Raw genomic sequence first — 15,358 nt, 5'->3', positions numbered from 1 at the left:
TCCAGGTCTGACGTAATCCACACGACGCTTTCAGCTCTGCTACATGAAGCTGACAGGGAGCGCCATAGAACACGACCGCTCTGTGTCAGCTCCACGCAGCAATTTAAGTGAGCCGTGTTGTCACCGGAGACTTCACTCAGGTAGTGTTTGCATGTGCGCGGGGATGATGATGTGTGTGGTAGTGCCGGGGTGTGTGCGGTGATGATGATGGGTGCGGTAGTGTCGGGGTGTGTGTGGGGATGATGATGAGTGCAGTAGTGTCGGGGTGTGTGCGGGGATGATGATGATGCGTGCGGTAGTGCCGAGGTGTGTGCAGGGATGATGATGTGTGCGGTAGTGTCGAGGTGTGTGCGGGGATGATGATGGAGGCGGTACTGCCGGGGTGTGTGCGGGGATGATGAGGAGTGCGGTAGTGCCAGGGTGTGTGTGGGGATGATGATGTGTGCGGTAGTATCAGGGTGTGTGCGGGGATGATGATGGGGGCGGTAGTGTTGGGGTGTGTGCGGGGATGACGATGGGGGCGGTAATGTCTGGGTGTGTGCGGGGATGATGATGAGTGCGATAGTGCTGGGGTGTGTGCGGGGATGATGATGAGTGCGTTAGTGCCGAGGTGTGTGCGGGGATGATGATGAGTGCGGTAGTGCCGGGGTGTGTACGGGGATGATGATGTGGGTGGTAGTGCCTGCATGTCTCTTCTCTCTCTTCTCTCTCTTTCTCTTCTCTCTCTCTTATCTCTCCTCTGTCTCTTCTCTCTTCTTTCTCTCTCTGTTCTCTCTCACTCTCTCTCCTCTCTCCTCTCTCTTCTCTCTCCTCTCTCTTCTCTCACTCTCTTCCCTCTCTCCTCTCTCTCCTCTCTCTCTTCTCTCTCCTCTCCCTTCTCTCTCTCCTCTCTCTTCTCTCTCTCCTCTCTATCCTCTCTCTTCTCTCTCGTCTCTCTCTTCTCTCTCGTCTCTCTCTTGTCTCTCTCTCCTCTCAATCTATTCTCTCTTCTCTCCTCTCTCTTCTCTCCTCTCCTCTCTCTCCTCTCTCTCTCTCTCCTCTATCTCTTCTCTCATGTCTCTCCTCTCTCTCTCTTCTCTCACCTCTCTCCTGTCTCTCTCTCCTCTTCCTCTCTTCTCTCTCTCTTCTCTCTCTCTCAGACCTGGCGATGATCAGCTGATGCGGTCACCTGACGGAATAATCTGACACTAAAAGTCGAGCGGTGAGGCCGGCTTTTTACCGCCTGGCCAGCTAAACTATCAGCTGATGCTGTCGGACAGGAGTCTGCACAGAAGTGTGTAGTTTTTGAGGTTTTTTTGCACTGATGCATCAGCTGATTATATAAAAGACCTTTATACAATCAGCTGATGTGTCATGTGATTCAGGCCCTTGAACCTGACACATCATCTGATCGCTTTGCCTTCCAGCAAACCGATCAGATGATAGTGGTTCCGGCGGATTGGACGGCGTGGCACCCTTGACCCAGGATTACTGCAGAGGGGGTTCTTTATTTTAATAAAGATGGAGTCACTAATTGTGTTGTGTTTATTTCTAATAAAAATATTTTTCTGTGTTTTTTTTTTTATCTGTACTAGAAATTTATGGTGGCCATGTCTAATATTGCTGTGACACCATGAATTTTGGGCTTACGGCCAGTTGATAATATACAGCTAGCCCTAACCCCATTATTACCCAGTGAGCTACCCGTCACCAGGGCAGCTGGAAGAGTTGGATACAGCGCCAGAAGATGGCGCTTCTATGAAAGCGCCATTTTCTGGGCTGGCTGCAGACTGCAATTCGCAGCGAGGGTGCCCAGAAAGCTTGGGCACCCTGCGCTGCGGATTCCAATCCCCAGCTGCCTAGTTGTACCTGGCTGGACACAAAAATTAGGCGAAGCCGACGTCATTTTTTTAAAAATTATTTCATGAAATTCGTGAAATGATTAAAAAAAAAAGGGCTTCCCTATATTTTTGGTTCCCAGCCGGGAAGCCCTGACAGCAGCTGCAGAACTACAAGGCTCAGCATACTCCATCCAGGATTGTATGCAGGAGTTTTTTGCCCCCCCCCCCAAAAAAAAATGATGTGGGCTTTGCCATATTTTTGTATGCTAGCCAGGTACAGCAGGCAGGTACGGCTGCCCCCAACCCCCAGCTGCCTATTTGTACCCGGCTGGGAACTAAAAATATTGGCAAGCCCTTTTTTTAATTATTTCATGAATTTCATGAAATAATTAAAAAAAAAAAACGACATGGGCTTCGCCCCATTTTTGTGTCCAGCTGGGTGCAACTAGGCAGCTGTGGATTGGAATCCGCAGCACAGGTTGGCCCGAGCTTTCTGGGCCCCTCCGCTGTGAGTTGCAATCCGCAGCCGCCCCAGAAAATAGCTTTCATCTGGCACTGTATCCAACTCTTCCAGTGGTCCTGATGCCGGGTGGCTCGCTGGGTAATAAGGGGTTAATGCTAGCTTTGTTTTACTAGCTAGTATTAAGCCAGAGATTCTTAATGTCAGGCAAGTTTAACCTGGCCATTAAGAATCTCCAATAAAGGGTTAAAAAAAAGACACCACACAGATAAAAAATACTTTAATAGAAATAAATACACAGACACACTTAGAGACTCCATGTTTATTACTCCCTCTCACCCCTCCACGATACTAGTCTTCTTTCTCCTTCAACCCATGAATCTCTGCTACATCAGACAGCACTGCATGGGAGGAAGAACGCTGCTGCTCCTGTGCAGTCTAATCACTCAATGAGTGAGCAGAGGCTGTGAGTTGCTAAGCGGTGACGTCACCGCTGCCACCATTGTAATAGTAACCTGACGGGTTACTATAGCAACGGTGGTCTCCAATCACCTGATTCCCGGCGCCGCTATTCACTGGCTGTGGCATCCAGTCTCTGCATGTGGGCTGACTCTGTAAAGAGCGCCGACATGCAGAAACAGGGAGCCAAGCATGTGCCCGAATATCTCGCCGGTACTCGCCGAGTATACTGAGTACGGAGATGCTCGGGTGAGCACCGCATACTGGTGAGATGCACTGACAATACCTAGCATGACGTCATAGCAATGTGACCAGTCTGTAGCCAATGAGATAATACACACGTGACTGGTCACATGCTATCACATCACGGAAGGTTCTACCATCAGTGCTGGTTACCGGGAGGACACAGCGATGATCGCAAGGAGAAGCGGAGGGAGACACAGTGCAGGACGTTTCTCGGGACCTGTAAGTATAATGGCAATGTTTATTATTAACTGTATGTGTATATGTATAATGTGTTTGTATGTGTTTGTGTGAAGCCCCGCAAACGCTGTGTCGGTGCATTACCTTCAGGGACTCCACGCAGCTGGATCTGGTCACAGGTAGGGAACCTTCTTTCTTGATTGTCGTGACGCCACTCTCAGTATTGCGGTCAGCGGGGACCGCCACTGCAGATTAAGGGATGCCTGGGGCTGATGGTGGGTGCAGTCAGTATATTAGCCCCCTGAGAGTGAGGCAAGCCCCAGGCCCCGGTGTATGTGTGTGGGACCACAGGTCGCAGAATGACTCAAACACAGTCCAAGAAGTCTTTCAACGTGTTTACTCACTGTTTGGAGGTCACGGTGAGATGCCCGGGCGACACTGTGATAACCAGGTTGAACCAGGAATTCCAGGAGGCCGTTCTGAGGGTAGCTGTCCGCTCGCCTTCCTTGCACTCTTTCTGTTTTAGGAGGATCCTTTGCTTGAAGCGTGGTAGGACCCCTCCAGGGAAGCTGTTACCACCCTGCTCCCCTCTCTCTCTGGCTCGTCTGCCGGCAGCGTGGCCTTGGTGGGATGGCGTCTGGCCCTGTCCCCTTATGGGCCTGGTGATTGCTGCTTGGCTCAAGCTCTGTGTAGTCGTGGTGAGGGCATGAAGTACCCCCCCCCACCTGTAGGTTAAGCAGCTCTGGATGATCTGCTGCCTGTACTGGGGATCTAGTTCCCCTTGTGTGCTCGGATACCGGGATCTCCGTACTCAGCCACCCTTCTCTCTGGATGGTTTTCAGGCCGACCCACGGTTCTCCTTTCTCCCCCGCTTTCAGCTACTGCACTCCTCAGGACCTGTCTGACACGAGAGCTCCTCTGCTCCCTTCCACACACTTCAACTTCTTCCTGTCGACTCCCCTCTTTTCTCTCTCTCTGCCCTGCTTCCTAGCAACTAGCCCCTGAACACACCCCTAGCTGGGAATTGAAAGTTAACCCCTTCTGGCTACCCAAGGGTCCCCTCTGGTGATGTGGGAGGCCTGATCACTATATGTTTGTGTGTGCGCCTCATCCTGGCCTTTGGAGATTACCTGGAAGCATTGCTCCCGCATGGGTGCAATACTCTGTGGTGCCTGACCAGGTCAGGGGCGCCACATTTGCGTTTGCCTGCCATTGTTTTCAATGGGGTTCGAAGGTGTTGGTTAAACGTTCGTCGAACGTTCGACAAACACACCCGCCGTTCGACGAACCGAACTCGAACACTAGGGGGTGGCTCATCTCTAGTTGGGATCATCAGTTGTGTTGTGCAGAAGTCTGGTGGATACACAGCTGATAGTCCTACTGAATAGACTGTTAGAATTTGTATTATAGCAAGAAAAAAGCAGCTAAGTAAACAAAAATGAGTGGCCATCATTACTTTAAGAAATGAAGGTCAGTCAGTACGAAAAATTGGGAAAACTTTTAAAGTGTCCCCAAGTGCAGTGGCAAAAACCATCAAACACTACAAAGAAACTGGAGGACCACCCCAGGAAAGGAAGACCAAGAGTCACCTCTGCTGCAGAGGATAGGTTTATCCAAGTCATCAGCCTCAGAAATCGCAGGTTAACAGCAGCTCAGATTAGAGACCAGGTCAATGCCACACAGAGTTCTAGCAGCAGACACATCTCTAGAACAACTGTTAAGAGGAGACTTTGTGCAGCAGGCCTTCATGGTAAAATAGCTGCTAGAAAACTACTGCTAAGGACAGGCAACAAGCAGAAGAGACTTGTTTGGGCTAAAGAACACAAGGAATGGACATTAGACCAGTGGAAATCTGTGCTTTCGTCTGATGAGTCCAAATTTGAAATCTTTGGATGCAACCACCGTCTCTTTGTGCAACGCAGAAAAGGTGAACGGATGAACTCTACATGCCTGGTTCCCACCGTGAAGCATGGAGGAGGAGGTGTGATGGTGTGGGGGTGCTTTGCTGGTTACACTATTGGGGATTTATTCAAAATTGAAGGCATACTGAACCAGCATGGCTACCACAGCATCTTGCAGCGGCATGCTATTCCATCCGGTTTGCGTTTAGTTGGACCATCATTTATTTTTCAACAGGACAATGACCCCAAACACACCTCCAGGCTTTGTAAGGGCTATTTGACTAAGAAGGAGAGTGATGGGGTGCTACGCCGGATAACCTGGCCTCCACAGTCACCAGAGCTGAACCTAATCAAGATGGTTTGGGGTGAGCTGGACCACAGAGTGAAGGCAAAAGGGCCAACAAGTGCTAAGCATCTCTGGGAACTCCTTCAAGACTGTTGGAAGACCATTTCCGGTGACTTGACTCATTAAGAGAATGCCAAGAGTGTGCAAAGCAGTAATCAAAGCAAAAAGTGTCTACTTTAAAGAACCTAGAATATAAGACATATTATCAGTTGTTTCACACTTTTTTGTTAAGTATTTCATTCCACATGTGTTAATTCATAGTTTTGATGCCTTCAATGTGAATCTACAATTTTCAGTCATGAAAATAAAGAAAACTGTTTGAATGTGAAGGTGTGTCCAAACTTTTGGTCTGTACTGTATATTAGATACATAAGACTTTCATGTGATGTAACATTCGTTACCATAGAAACAAAAAAAAAGATCACAAAGCCAAAGACTTATCAGTAGCCCATCGCATATACAGAGATAGGCAGTGGAGAACATGAAGAGATTAATTACTCCCTCTTCTCCATACACACAATCGGAATGTCACATGCTAGAGAATTGGATCTCAATGATTAACACTCGGCTCACGCTCGCAGCAGAGCATATCACATCTGATGCTTTACACTAATGTGAGGCACCCTTAATCTGCCAGCAGCATATAATTTGAGTCGTATTCTTCTAAAAAGAAAAGCAAAATATGTAACATTCAGATAGAATGCGCAGAAGATAACCTTTAGTCTCAGTTATTTGTCTACATGAAGCATTTTATGCTGTGCCCTCAGGAACCCACAGATATTACCTTGTGGGAAGAGCAACTTCAGTCAAAGTGCCAAGTACAGCTGCATCCTTTAATCGAATGAAAGTAGCAAATGGTTGACTCAAATAGTCCACTTCACCAACAAGAATATTTGCTGCTTCTGTTCCATTGGGGATCTTTTTTCTGAATTTATTTTTTAACTGAAAAAGAATATGAATCAAAGTAAACATAACATACAGAAATAGTGAGGCATGTGATTAATACAGTATCGTGTAATTTAAGGGTTAAATGGGTATTCCCATCTCCAAGATGTTAACCCAATAACTAACTGTCTCTATATACTCTGTCTCTGTATACTTGGTCATAACCATGGATACCTATAGTCCTGCAATGTCCTGCACATGAGGTAAGCGACATAGTGACTCAAAAGAGCTATACTATATTTCTATTTGGAGGTATTTGCTAATATTATTATTATTACATCTACTATATGAGATGATTTTGGAGATGGGCATAACCCTTTAAAGCCAAGTTTCATTTTTTTGCTGTATTATCTGCACAATGTGTGTCTATTCAGCCTTTCCACCCATAAATCATCCAGGACATCTTACAGCTTAAGCTACCCTAGGCATGAAGCTTTGGTATGCACTATTAAAGTCACATTCACGTTCATATTATTTTTCAATGATCATACTGTATTTAGTAACAGTTTTTAAGTAAGAATAATGTTTGTATACTGATAATAGGAATAATGAGGATATGTGGAGCTTACTGTCAACATAGACTAATCTACTTACTTTGGTTTACAGCAGGGGTCTCAAACTCGGCTGGGTGTATGGGCCGCACAGAGGAAAAAAATAATTTGGGGGGCCGCATTCTTTGCAGGACAAAGTGACATTTTTATTGGTACTATATATATTGTTTTTTACACACCTTTGGATCACTGATTTTGAACATTTTTCACTTGTTTATTATAATAAATGTGCACATTCTTTGTTTAAATATATAAAAATAAAAATGTGATGGTGAAAAAAATATTTTGTTTTGTTTTTCTACATTTTATCCCTTTCTTTGTAACTAATAGTGTTACAATTATCACTATATAGAAATTTTGGCCAACATCTTTTAGTAATGTTCCCCATCTTGTTGTAATGTGCCCATGCTTGCCCCCTTGTAGTATTGTGCCCCATCCTAGTCCTCATCCTACAGAAATGTGCCCCATCCTTGTCCCCATCCTATAGTAATGACCCCAGCCTTTTCCCCATCCTATAGTAATGTCCCCAGCCTTTTCCCCATCCTATACTAATGTCCCCAGCCTTGTCCCTGTCTTATCATAATGTGCCCATCCTGTAGTAATGTGTTCAGCCTTGTCCCCATCTTATAGTAATGCTCCCCATCTTTGTCCCCTTGTAGCAATGTCCCTATCCTGTAGTACTGTCCCCATCATATAGTTGTCCCATTCTATAGTAATGTGCCTATCCTTGTCCCCATCCTGTAGTTATGACCCTATCCTATAGTACTGTCCCAAGCCTTGTCCCTATCCTATAGTAATGTTTCTCATCCTTGTTCCCTTGTAGTAATGTCCCTATCCTGTAGTGTGCCCATCCTATAGTAATGTCCCCATCCAATAGTATTATGCCCATCCTTGTAATGTCCCCAGTCTTTAGTAATATGCCCACCTTGTCCCTATTCTATAGACATGTGCCCACCTTGTCCCCATCCTGTAGTCATGTGCCCACCTTGAGCCTATCCTATAGTCATGTGCCCACCTTGACCCTATCCGATAGTCATGTGTCCACCTTGTCCCCATCCTATAGTCATGTGCCCACCTTGTCCCTATTCTATAGACATGTGCCCACCTTGTCCCCATCCTGTAGTCATGTGCCCACCTTGTCCCCATCCTGTAGTCATGTGCTCACCTTGACCCTATTCTATAATCATGTGCCCACCTTGTCCCCATCCTATAGTCATGTGCCCACCTTGTCCCCATCCTATAGTCATGTGCCCACCTTGTCCCTATTCTATAGACATGTGCCCACCTTGTCCCCATCCTATAGTCATGTGCCCACCTTGTCCCCATCCTATAGTAATGTGCCCACCTTGTCCCTATTCTATAGACATGTGCCCACCTTGTCCCTATCCTATAGTCATGTGCCCACCTTGTCCCCATCCTATAGTCATGTGCCCACCTTGTCCCCATCCTATAGTCATGTGCCCACCTTGTCCCTATTCTATAATCATGTGCCCACCTTGTCCCTATTCTATAATCATGTGCCCACCTTGTCCTCATCCTGTAGTCATGTGCCCACCTTGTCCCCATCCTATAGTCATGTGCCCACCTTGTCCCCATCCTATAGTTATGTGCCCACCTTGTCCCTATTCTATAGTCATGTGCCCAACTTGTCCCTATCCTATAGTCATGTCCCCACCTTGTCCCAATTCTATAATCATGTGCCCACCTTGTCCCAATTCTATAATCATGTGCCCACCTTGTCGCCATCCTATAGTCATGTGCCCACCTTGTCCCCATCCTATAGTCATGTCCCCACCTTGTCCCCATCCTATAGTCATGTGCCCACCTTGACCCTATTCTATAATCATGTGCCCACCTTGTCCCCATCCTATAGTCATGTGCCCATCCTGTAGTAATGTGCCCACCTTGTCCCTATTCTATAGTAATGTCCCCACACTGTAGTAATAAGGGGGGGGCAGTGGTGGCGGCGCCGGTGGCTGAAAGGGGGCAGGGGCGCTATAACTTACCGATCACTCTCAGCTTCCACAGACGCCGAAGTGAAGCTGAGGGGAGAGGTCTCCGGCCCCAGATCCACAGTGATTGGAGAGATCGGTCACAAGGCCGGTCTCTCCAGTCAGAGCTGGGGGCGGGTGAAACACAGGTCACCCAGCTCCAGCCAATGATCGATGCTACAGCTGCACTGATCTTGGCTGGATTTCAATCTTTCAGCCGTTTTCAATGGCTGAAACATTAGTGGCTGTGATTGGCTGACGAACGCCGCTCAGCTAATCACAGCCTTCGTAGGTCCGGGAAGGAGACACCCCCCCTCCTGAGGTCCCCTCCTCCCCGAATCTAAGGTATTTGCAATGCAAAGCGATCGCAGCCACCGGGGCCCCGGGGCCGCGATCTCTCCATGACGTACTGGGTACGTCATGGGTCCTTAAGTACCAGGGAGCCATGACATACCCAGTACGTCATAGGTTGCTAAGGGGTTAATGTGCCGTCCTTCACACACATACACACAACACAAACACACACACCATTCTTCTCCCCTGTCCCGCGCTCCCTCGGCTCCTCATCTCTACTTCGTGCGGCCCCCAGGCTCGGGCCCCTGTTACTATCGCGGCCGGTGCAGGGGCCGCAGCCCCTGTCAGTGATTTCTGTCAGATGATTGTTTTGCCGGCGCGAGAGCGCAGAGTCCTTGACTCTGAGAGCGCAGCGCCGGCAATACATTGATCTAACCAAGTGCAGACAGTGGCTGCGGCCCCTGCACCGGCTGGATAGTAACAGGGGCCCGAGCCTGGGGGCCGCACGAAGCAGCCTGAGGGGCCGCATGCAGCCCGCGGGCCGCGTGTTTGATTCCCCTGGTTTACAGGTTCCTACATAAAGGGAAACACCAAAAGTTATTCTCTCCTCCTCTTGTCATTTTCACAAATTCTACATTTTCATCCTCATTGTGTTCATAACCACCAGGTAATCTGTCTTCAACCCCGATCCTCATTATTCCTATTATCAGTATACCTGCATTCATGCCTGTCATTTTGAATTCCTAAGAGGTCCCAAGCCTCCCATTCTGTCCCTAAGTTCCTCACCAGGACCCTCTCCACAATACCTCCATGCAGAGGTTTTTTGTTTTGTTTTTATTTATAATTTTAAAACTTGTGTTTTATCTTAAATTATTATACAATAAATCAGTTTATAGTTTACCAATTCCCTGCTGTGTCTCCATATTTGAATACCTAAATTTAGGTCCACCCATTCACTCCCTTTTCCCACTCATCCAGTTAGCGCGGTAGTTTTTCATTTATTGGAACTGATAAATGTAAATGTTGCTGAGTGATATTTTTGTAGCACCACTGAAGCCATCAGGGTGCTACAAGGTTCTGCATCCCCACAAGGATGCAGGGCCTACCCCCTAGGGCCCCAGGAGACCAGTGCCAGTAACACCAAAAACCCAGGTAATCCCAGTTTTTCCCCAACAATCCCCCATACAATGGTACATAGCTAGGGTCAGACCAATGGATGGCCACCTAGAGGTGGAGCCAGACCAGTCCACTAGTTGACCAGGTGGGAGGGGCAGACTGTGGAGAGTAGTCAGAGTCGGATAGTAGCAAGAGAGGAGTGAAGGTGGAAGTTAAGCGAAGAGGATTGATGGGGAGGGGCGGGGAAAACAAACAGTTAGAGACAGATTGTGTTAGGGAGAGGAAAGGAGAGGAGGTAGTGGAGAGAGCTGTAGAAGTAAATCTGTCAGGGGAGTCAAACCAAAACCAGAGCACCAAAGAAGGGTACTCAGACCCCGTACGAGGCCCAGAAGCAACTGCACCGAGTCAAATCAACTGATTGTGGCTTGGACTTGAGGTCCACTCCCACCCGAAGTCCTGATAGACGGCAACAGCCCACCGAGGGGGATAGGAAGCCACCGCCCAGGCACCGCAATCCCACGGGCCAGTGCCTGCAGGCAAGATGGCTCCTCCGACACATATAAGTCGGGGAGCGGACTACCGTTGTTGAGACATAGGCAGTCACACAGTAAAGAGGGTGCAGGGAAAGACGACACCACCAACCTGAGTAGGGGGAAAAGACCCAGCCGGCTGCAGGCACCGACCACCATCCCGTTTCTGGTTTACCAACGTGTCAAAAGTGTTCATTCAGAGTAAGTACACTAGTGCCCTCAGGCATTGCGCTGCGCAGCACCGCCCTGCCCTGCATCCCTCCTACGGCTTCATTCATCACCCCCCAGTGGGCCCCGGGACCCACATCCCATACCCACGGAGGGGTCAACACCTAGCTGAGCCACAACACATCTCCACCCGGGAGCCCCCACCATCACCAGCAGCGGTGGTGCCTTCAATCACCACGACCCGTGGGTGGCGTCACGAACAATCTCCATAGCGGCTCTGGCCGCGCACCCACCCGATCACCAAAACAAACCCCCCTTTTCAGAGCGACGTGACCCCCCGGGTCCAGGGACGCTCGAGCCACCGACACACACCCGAGCACAGACCCGAGCAGCTCGGCGGTCACAGCTGAGCCCCAGGGGGTACATTACCATCAACCAACAGTGAGTAAAAACCAGTTGCGCTATACCTCTGTGTGGACTACCTTCTTCCGACTCACGTCACAACACCCATCCTCTGGGCCCGACCCTGCTTACGGAGGGCCTACCATACAGTCTGCAATTAACACCAGCCCCAGTAGTGACATTCTGCAGCGGCGGCTCCATATCTATAGCCGCAACACCGCAAGTGGCATCACGTATGAACATTACTCCAATCCCCTGTAAATACACCCCCATTACAAAAAGGGCCCAGGGCACAAAACCAGGCAATGGCCACCACCGTGACATTCCCAAGAGAGACATTGCCCGGGACCGAGTACCCCATTTTCCCGGGCGCGACAACCCTTTTTCTTGCCATTACGAACAGGATTGAACTGAACCCGGTCAAACCGGGTGAAGTGTGTCTTAAAGACTGTGTTTTATGGACTGTACTTTATTGTTTCAAAAAACGCCGCCATTTTGCTGTGAAAAATAACTGCGCCACAGCAGACCAAAAGGCGTGAAAAGAAAGCCCTGTCCCCTGACAGTATCTGGAATGTAAAACGAAACCGGAAGCAGGGAACCCGGAGGCCCTGCACCAGAATGCCTCCAGGACTGTATCCAGCAACATGTCTGCTCCAGGCGATCGTGCCAGCGCCCCAGGTCAACCAGGGACCTGGACCGCGGAGAGGCTAGAGGCAGAGGTCAAGCGGCTGTGCTGGACTCTGCGAGCGGAAGACCTGCAGCGAGTCGAGGAGTGGAAGGCGGAGATGATGGAGGTTGTGACAGCCATGCGGGCTCAAGAAAGTTAAGCATCGCTTGACCAGGCTACACCGACCCAGACACCAGGATCCGTCTTTGACCAGGCCGTGTCACCGCCAAAGCCAGAGAGACCAGAAGCGGTCGCATCACCTTCTCCGCTGGAGAAGGGCAAAGTGGCACCAGCTTCCTCTGCCAGACCAGAAGCGGTCCAATCACCTTCTCTGCTGGAGAAGGAGCAAGCACCATCTAATCCAGTCACAGCAACCCAGGTGTTGACGTTGTCGCGGGCGGAGGAGGGGATGCCGCGCTCTCCCACTGCTGCTCGGGTCCGGCTGCCGCGGCTGCTGCGACCTGCTGCTGCTCGGTGGCTCGAGCGATGGGCCGGATCCCGGGGACTCTAGCGGCGCTCCTCGCCCGTGAGTGAAAGGGGGTTTTTGGGTGTGGGGATTGTTTATTGTCCGTGACGCCACCCACGGTTGTGGTGATTTGTGACACCACCGCTGCTCTGTATGGGGATCCCGGGAAGGATGGTATGGAGCAGCCAGTTGTTGTGTTGCCCCTCCGTGGGTAGGGGTTGGTGATCCCGGGGCCCAGTGATGAGGTGGGTGATGCAGGGCTTGGTGGGGTGCAGGGACGCGGGGGCAGCGCTGTGCCTTGCGGCACTGTGGTACTCACTCAGCCTGAGACGTTGACACAGTTTTCGGTAAAACACACGGCTGAAAAGACGGTTCCCACGAACGGCTGCACTTGCTTTCCCCAGTAGGTGACGGTGATGTCCCTTTTCCTACACCTAATGTTTCTGTATTGGTAGCGATGGGTTCCCACCGGTAACCCGCACCCCGGCTTGGATATGGGCCGGAGGAGCCCTACTTTGCCCGCAGGCGCTGGCCCTGAGAAACTGGTGCCCTGGCGGTGGCGGTGTCTCTCCGTAACGGTCGGACTGTTGCCTTCAATCGGGACTTGATTGTTTGGAGACAGACGTCCACTTCACTGACGGATTTGGCAAATTATGGCGACTCCTAGCCTTGCCGGGATCCGAGAGGCCCCTGCCCTGGTGCTGACTGTTCTTCGTATACTGCTCCAGACCGCCGGGTCACTACCCGTCCGCGGTCCTTCCAGCAACCTCCGAGCAGTCCCCCTGCAGACTGTCACCGCCGTCTGCTGACCTTGCTCTCACTGTCCGGGCACACAGCCGGACCAACTTCAGGCTTTACTACTGTCACTTCAGCTTCTCTCTTTAGCTTCACTACTACTTCACTTCTACTTTCACTGTTTACTCCTTCACCTCCCTAACTGAACTCTGTTCTTCTTCCTGTCCAAACTCTATCTTGTTCCTCACTCTTTCACTTCCCTCACTTGACTGCCTGGTTCTTCCCGCCTCCAGGGCTGTGAACTCCTCGGTGGGCGGAGCCAACCGCCTGGCCCACCCCCTGGTGTGAACATCAGCCCCTGGAGGAAGGCAACAAGGATTTTGGTAGCTTGGGTGTTCCTAACTGGGGTGTAGGGTGTGGTGGTGTGATGACCTGTGACCCCTGGCTTGCCCAGGGCGTCACATTCCTCCTTAGCAAAATGCAAACCGTCCGCGGGCTGCCCGTCCAACACCGGTTTTATTTTCTGAAAATATATAAAAGGTAAACGGTAACATATAAACCATAACATCATCCCACAACGGGAGGCACATTTCTTAAACGTTGCAAAACGGTTTACGGCTACGGTTTCCGCTCTCTCCCACCCAAGCAACCTGGCCCTGATGCTGCCCCTAAAACCAGGCAGCACCTCTTGACCCAAGTCCAGCACAAGTTACCCGAGCGGGATCTGTCCTTCCCCTCCAGAGGGTAGCCACCGGTTCCTGTGGTGGCTGGGCCCCAGCCTGCTCTGCTGAGGGCCCTCCCTCCAACCTGCCTCTCCGGAGGCGGTAATGCGGAAACGGTAACGGTAAAACAACTTATTTACAAGCCACTATCGTTTGTGGTTGCCCTGCAAGTTCACGGACTTGTCCATGGAAAGTCCTCCATGCAAACTTTTTAAACGGTCCCCACGGGGACAATGTTGCCGGCAACGGCCGGTTTTCTCTCAATCACAGTTAGACAATCAGGTTACTTCTCGGTTTTATCTTCTTTTATCATTTTCATTTTTAAACTTTTCAAACAAACACTCAGTGGTGGTCCCAACGGGGACGGCTGCAGCGGGCATCCGCTGCCCTTGAGGCGGCTACCACTGCAGGGGGTCGGCCCACTCAGGGACCGAACGGTACATGGGGTTCACCTTCCATTGGCAGTTCAACCCCAAACCACTGACAGCTGCTGGGAATGGCGGCAGAGGCAGCGCACTTGGGACCTCCTCTTCCATCAACGGCATTCTCTCCGGCCCCCCGGCCGCGGCGCTGATGTCCGTCTCCCACTCAATCAGGGCTGGTTCTGGGGTTTGGGTGGACTGGTCGCGACGTGGCACGGCGTCAGCGGCCCCTTGCTCACGGGCCCCCACTACGGCAACCATCCTGCGCATCTCTGCTTTCCAGTCCATCAACTGCTGCAGGCTCTGCGCCCTCACCTTCACACAGAACCGGCCCAACTCCCGCTCCAGCCACGCAGCGGTCCCGGCGGGGAGTTCACCCGGGCCGCAGTCCTCAAAAGCTACTCCGCCTCGTTTCCCCCAGAGCTTGGGTACTCCGGTGGCGGGTATTCCCGCACTATAATTCGAGGACGCCGCCATTTCTCCATCTGCGTCCCCCTTAGCTTCTTTCCGGCCCCTCCTCTATCGGGGCGGGGTTTTGGCCTTCGCGCCTCTGCTACTCGAGAAGACGCTCGAGCAGGAACTTTTCGCGCCAAAGATGGCGACTTCTGAAATTTTTCAGCCGGATACCTCCGGCGGTTACAAGGCGCACCTCTCCTCAACGGCAGAGCGGTAAGATCCTGTTCATGACGCCAAGTTGTCGCGGGCGGAGGAGGGGACGCCGCGCTCTCCAACTGCTGCTCGGGTCCGGCTGCCGCGGCTGCTGCGACCTGCTGCTGCTCGGTGGCTCGAGCGATGGGCCGGATCCCGGGGACTCTAGCGGCGCTCCTCGCCCGTGAGTGAAAGAGGGTTTTTGGGTGTGGGGATTGTTTATTGTCCGTGACGCCACCCACGGTTGTGGTGATTTGTTGACACCACCGCTGCTCTGTATGGGGATCCCGGG

At 50.9% G+C, this 15,358-nt stretch overlaps 1 protein-coding gene across 1 annotated transcript in view; it reads right to left on the bottom strand.

Moving 5' to 3' along the window:
• The window catches only part of SLC4A9 (solute carrier family 4 member 9), an 890,846-nt gene that overhangs the window by 680,825 nt on the left and 194,663 nt on the right, over nucleotides 1-15,358 (bottom strand). The window contains exon 5 of the mRNA XM_075344573.1: nucleotides 6,194-6,351. Within this exon, the coding sequence (XP_075200688.1) occupies nucleotides 6,194-6,351 (158 nt within the window). The remainder of the gene's footprint in view (nucleotides 1-6,193; nucleotides 6,352-15,358) is intronic.

The sequence above is a fragment of the Anomaloglossus baeobatrachus genome, chromosome 4, assembly GCF_048569485.1.
Source record: "Anomaloglossus baeobatrachus isolate aAnoBae1 chromosome 4, aAnoBae1.hap1, whole genome shotgun sequence".
NCBI lineage: Eukaryota > Metazoa > Chordata > Amphibia > Anura > Aromobatidae > Anomaloglossus > Anomaloglossus baeobatrachus.
Note: the sequence above shows the minus strand (reverse complement) of the source record. Positions and strands in the feature narration are given on the sequence as shown.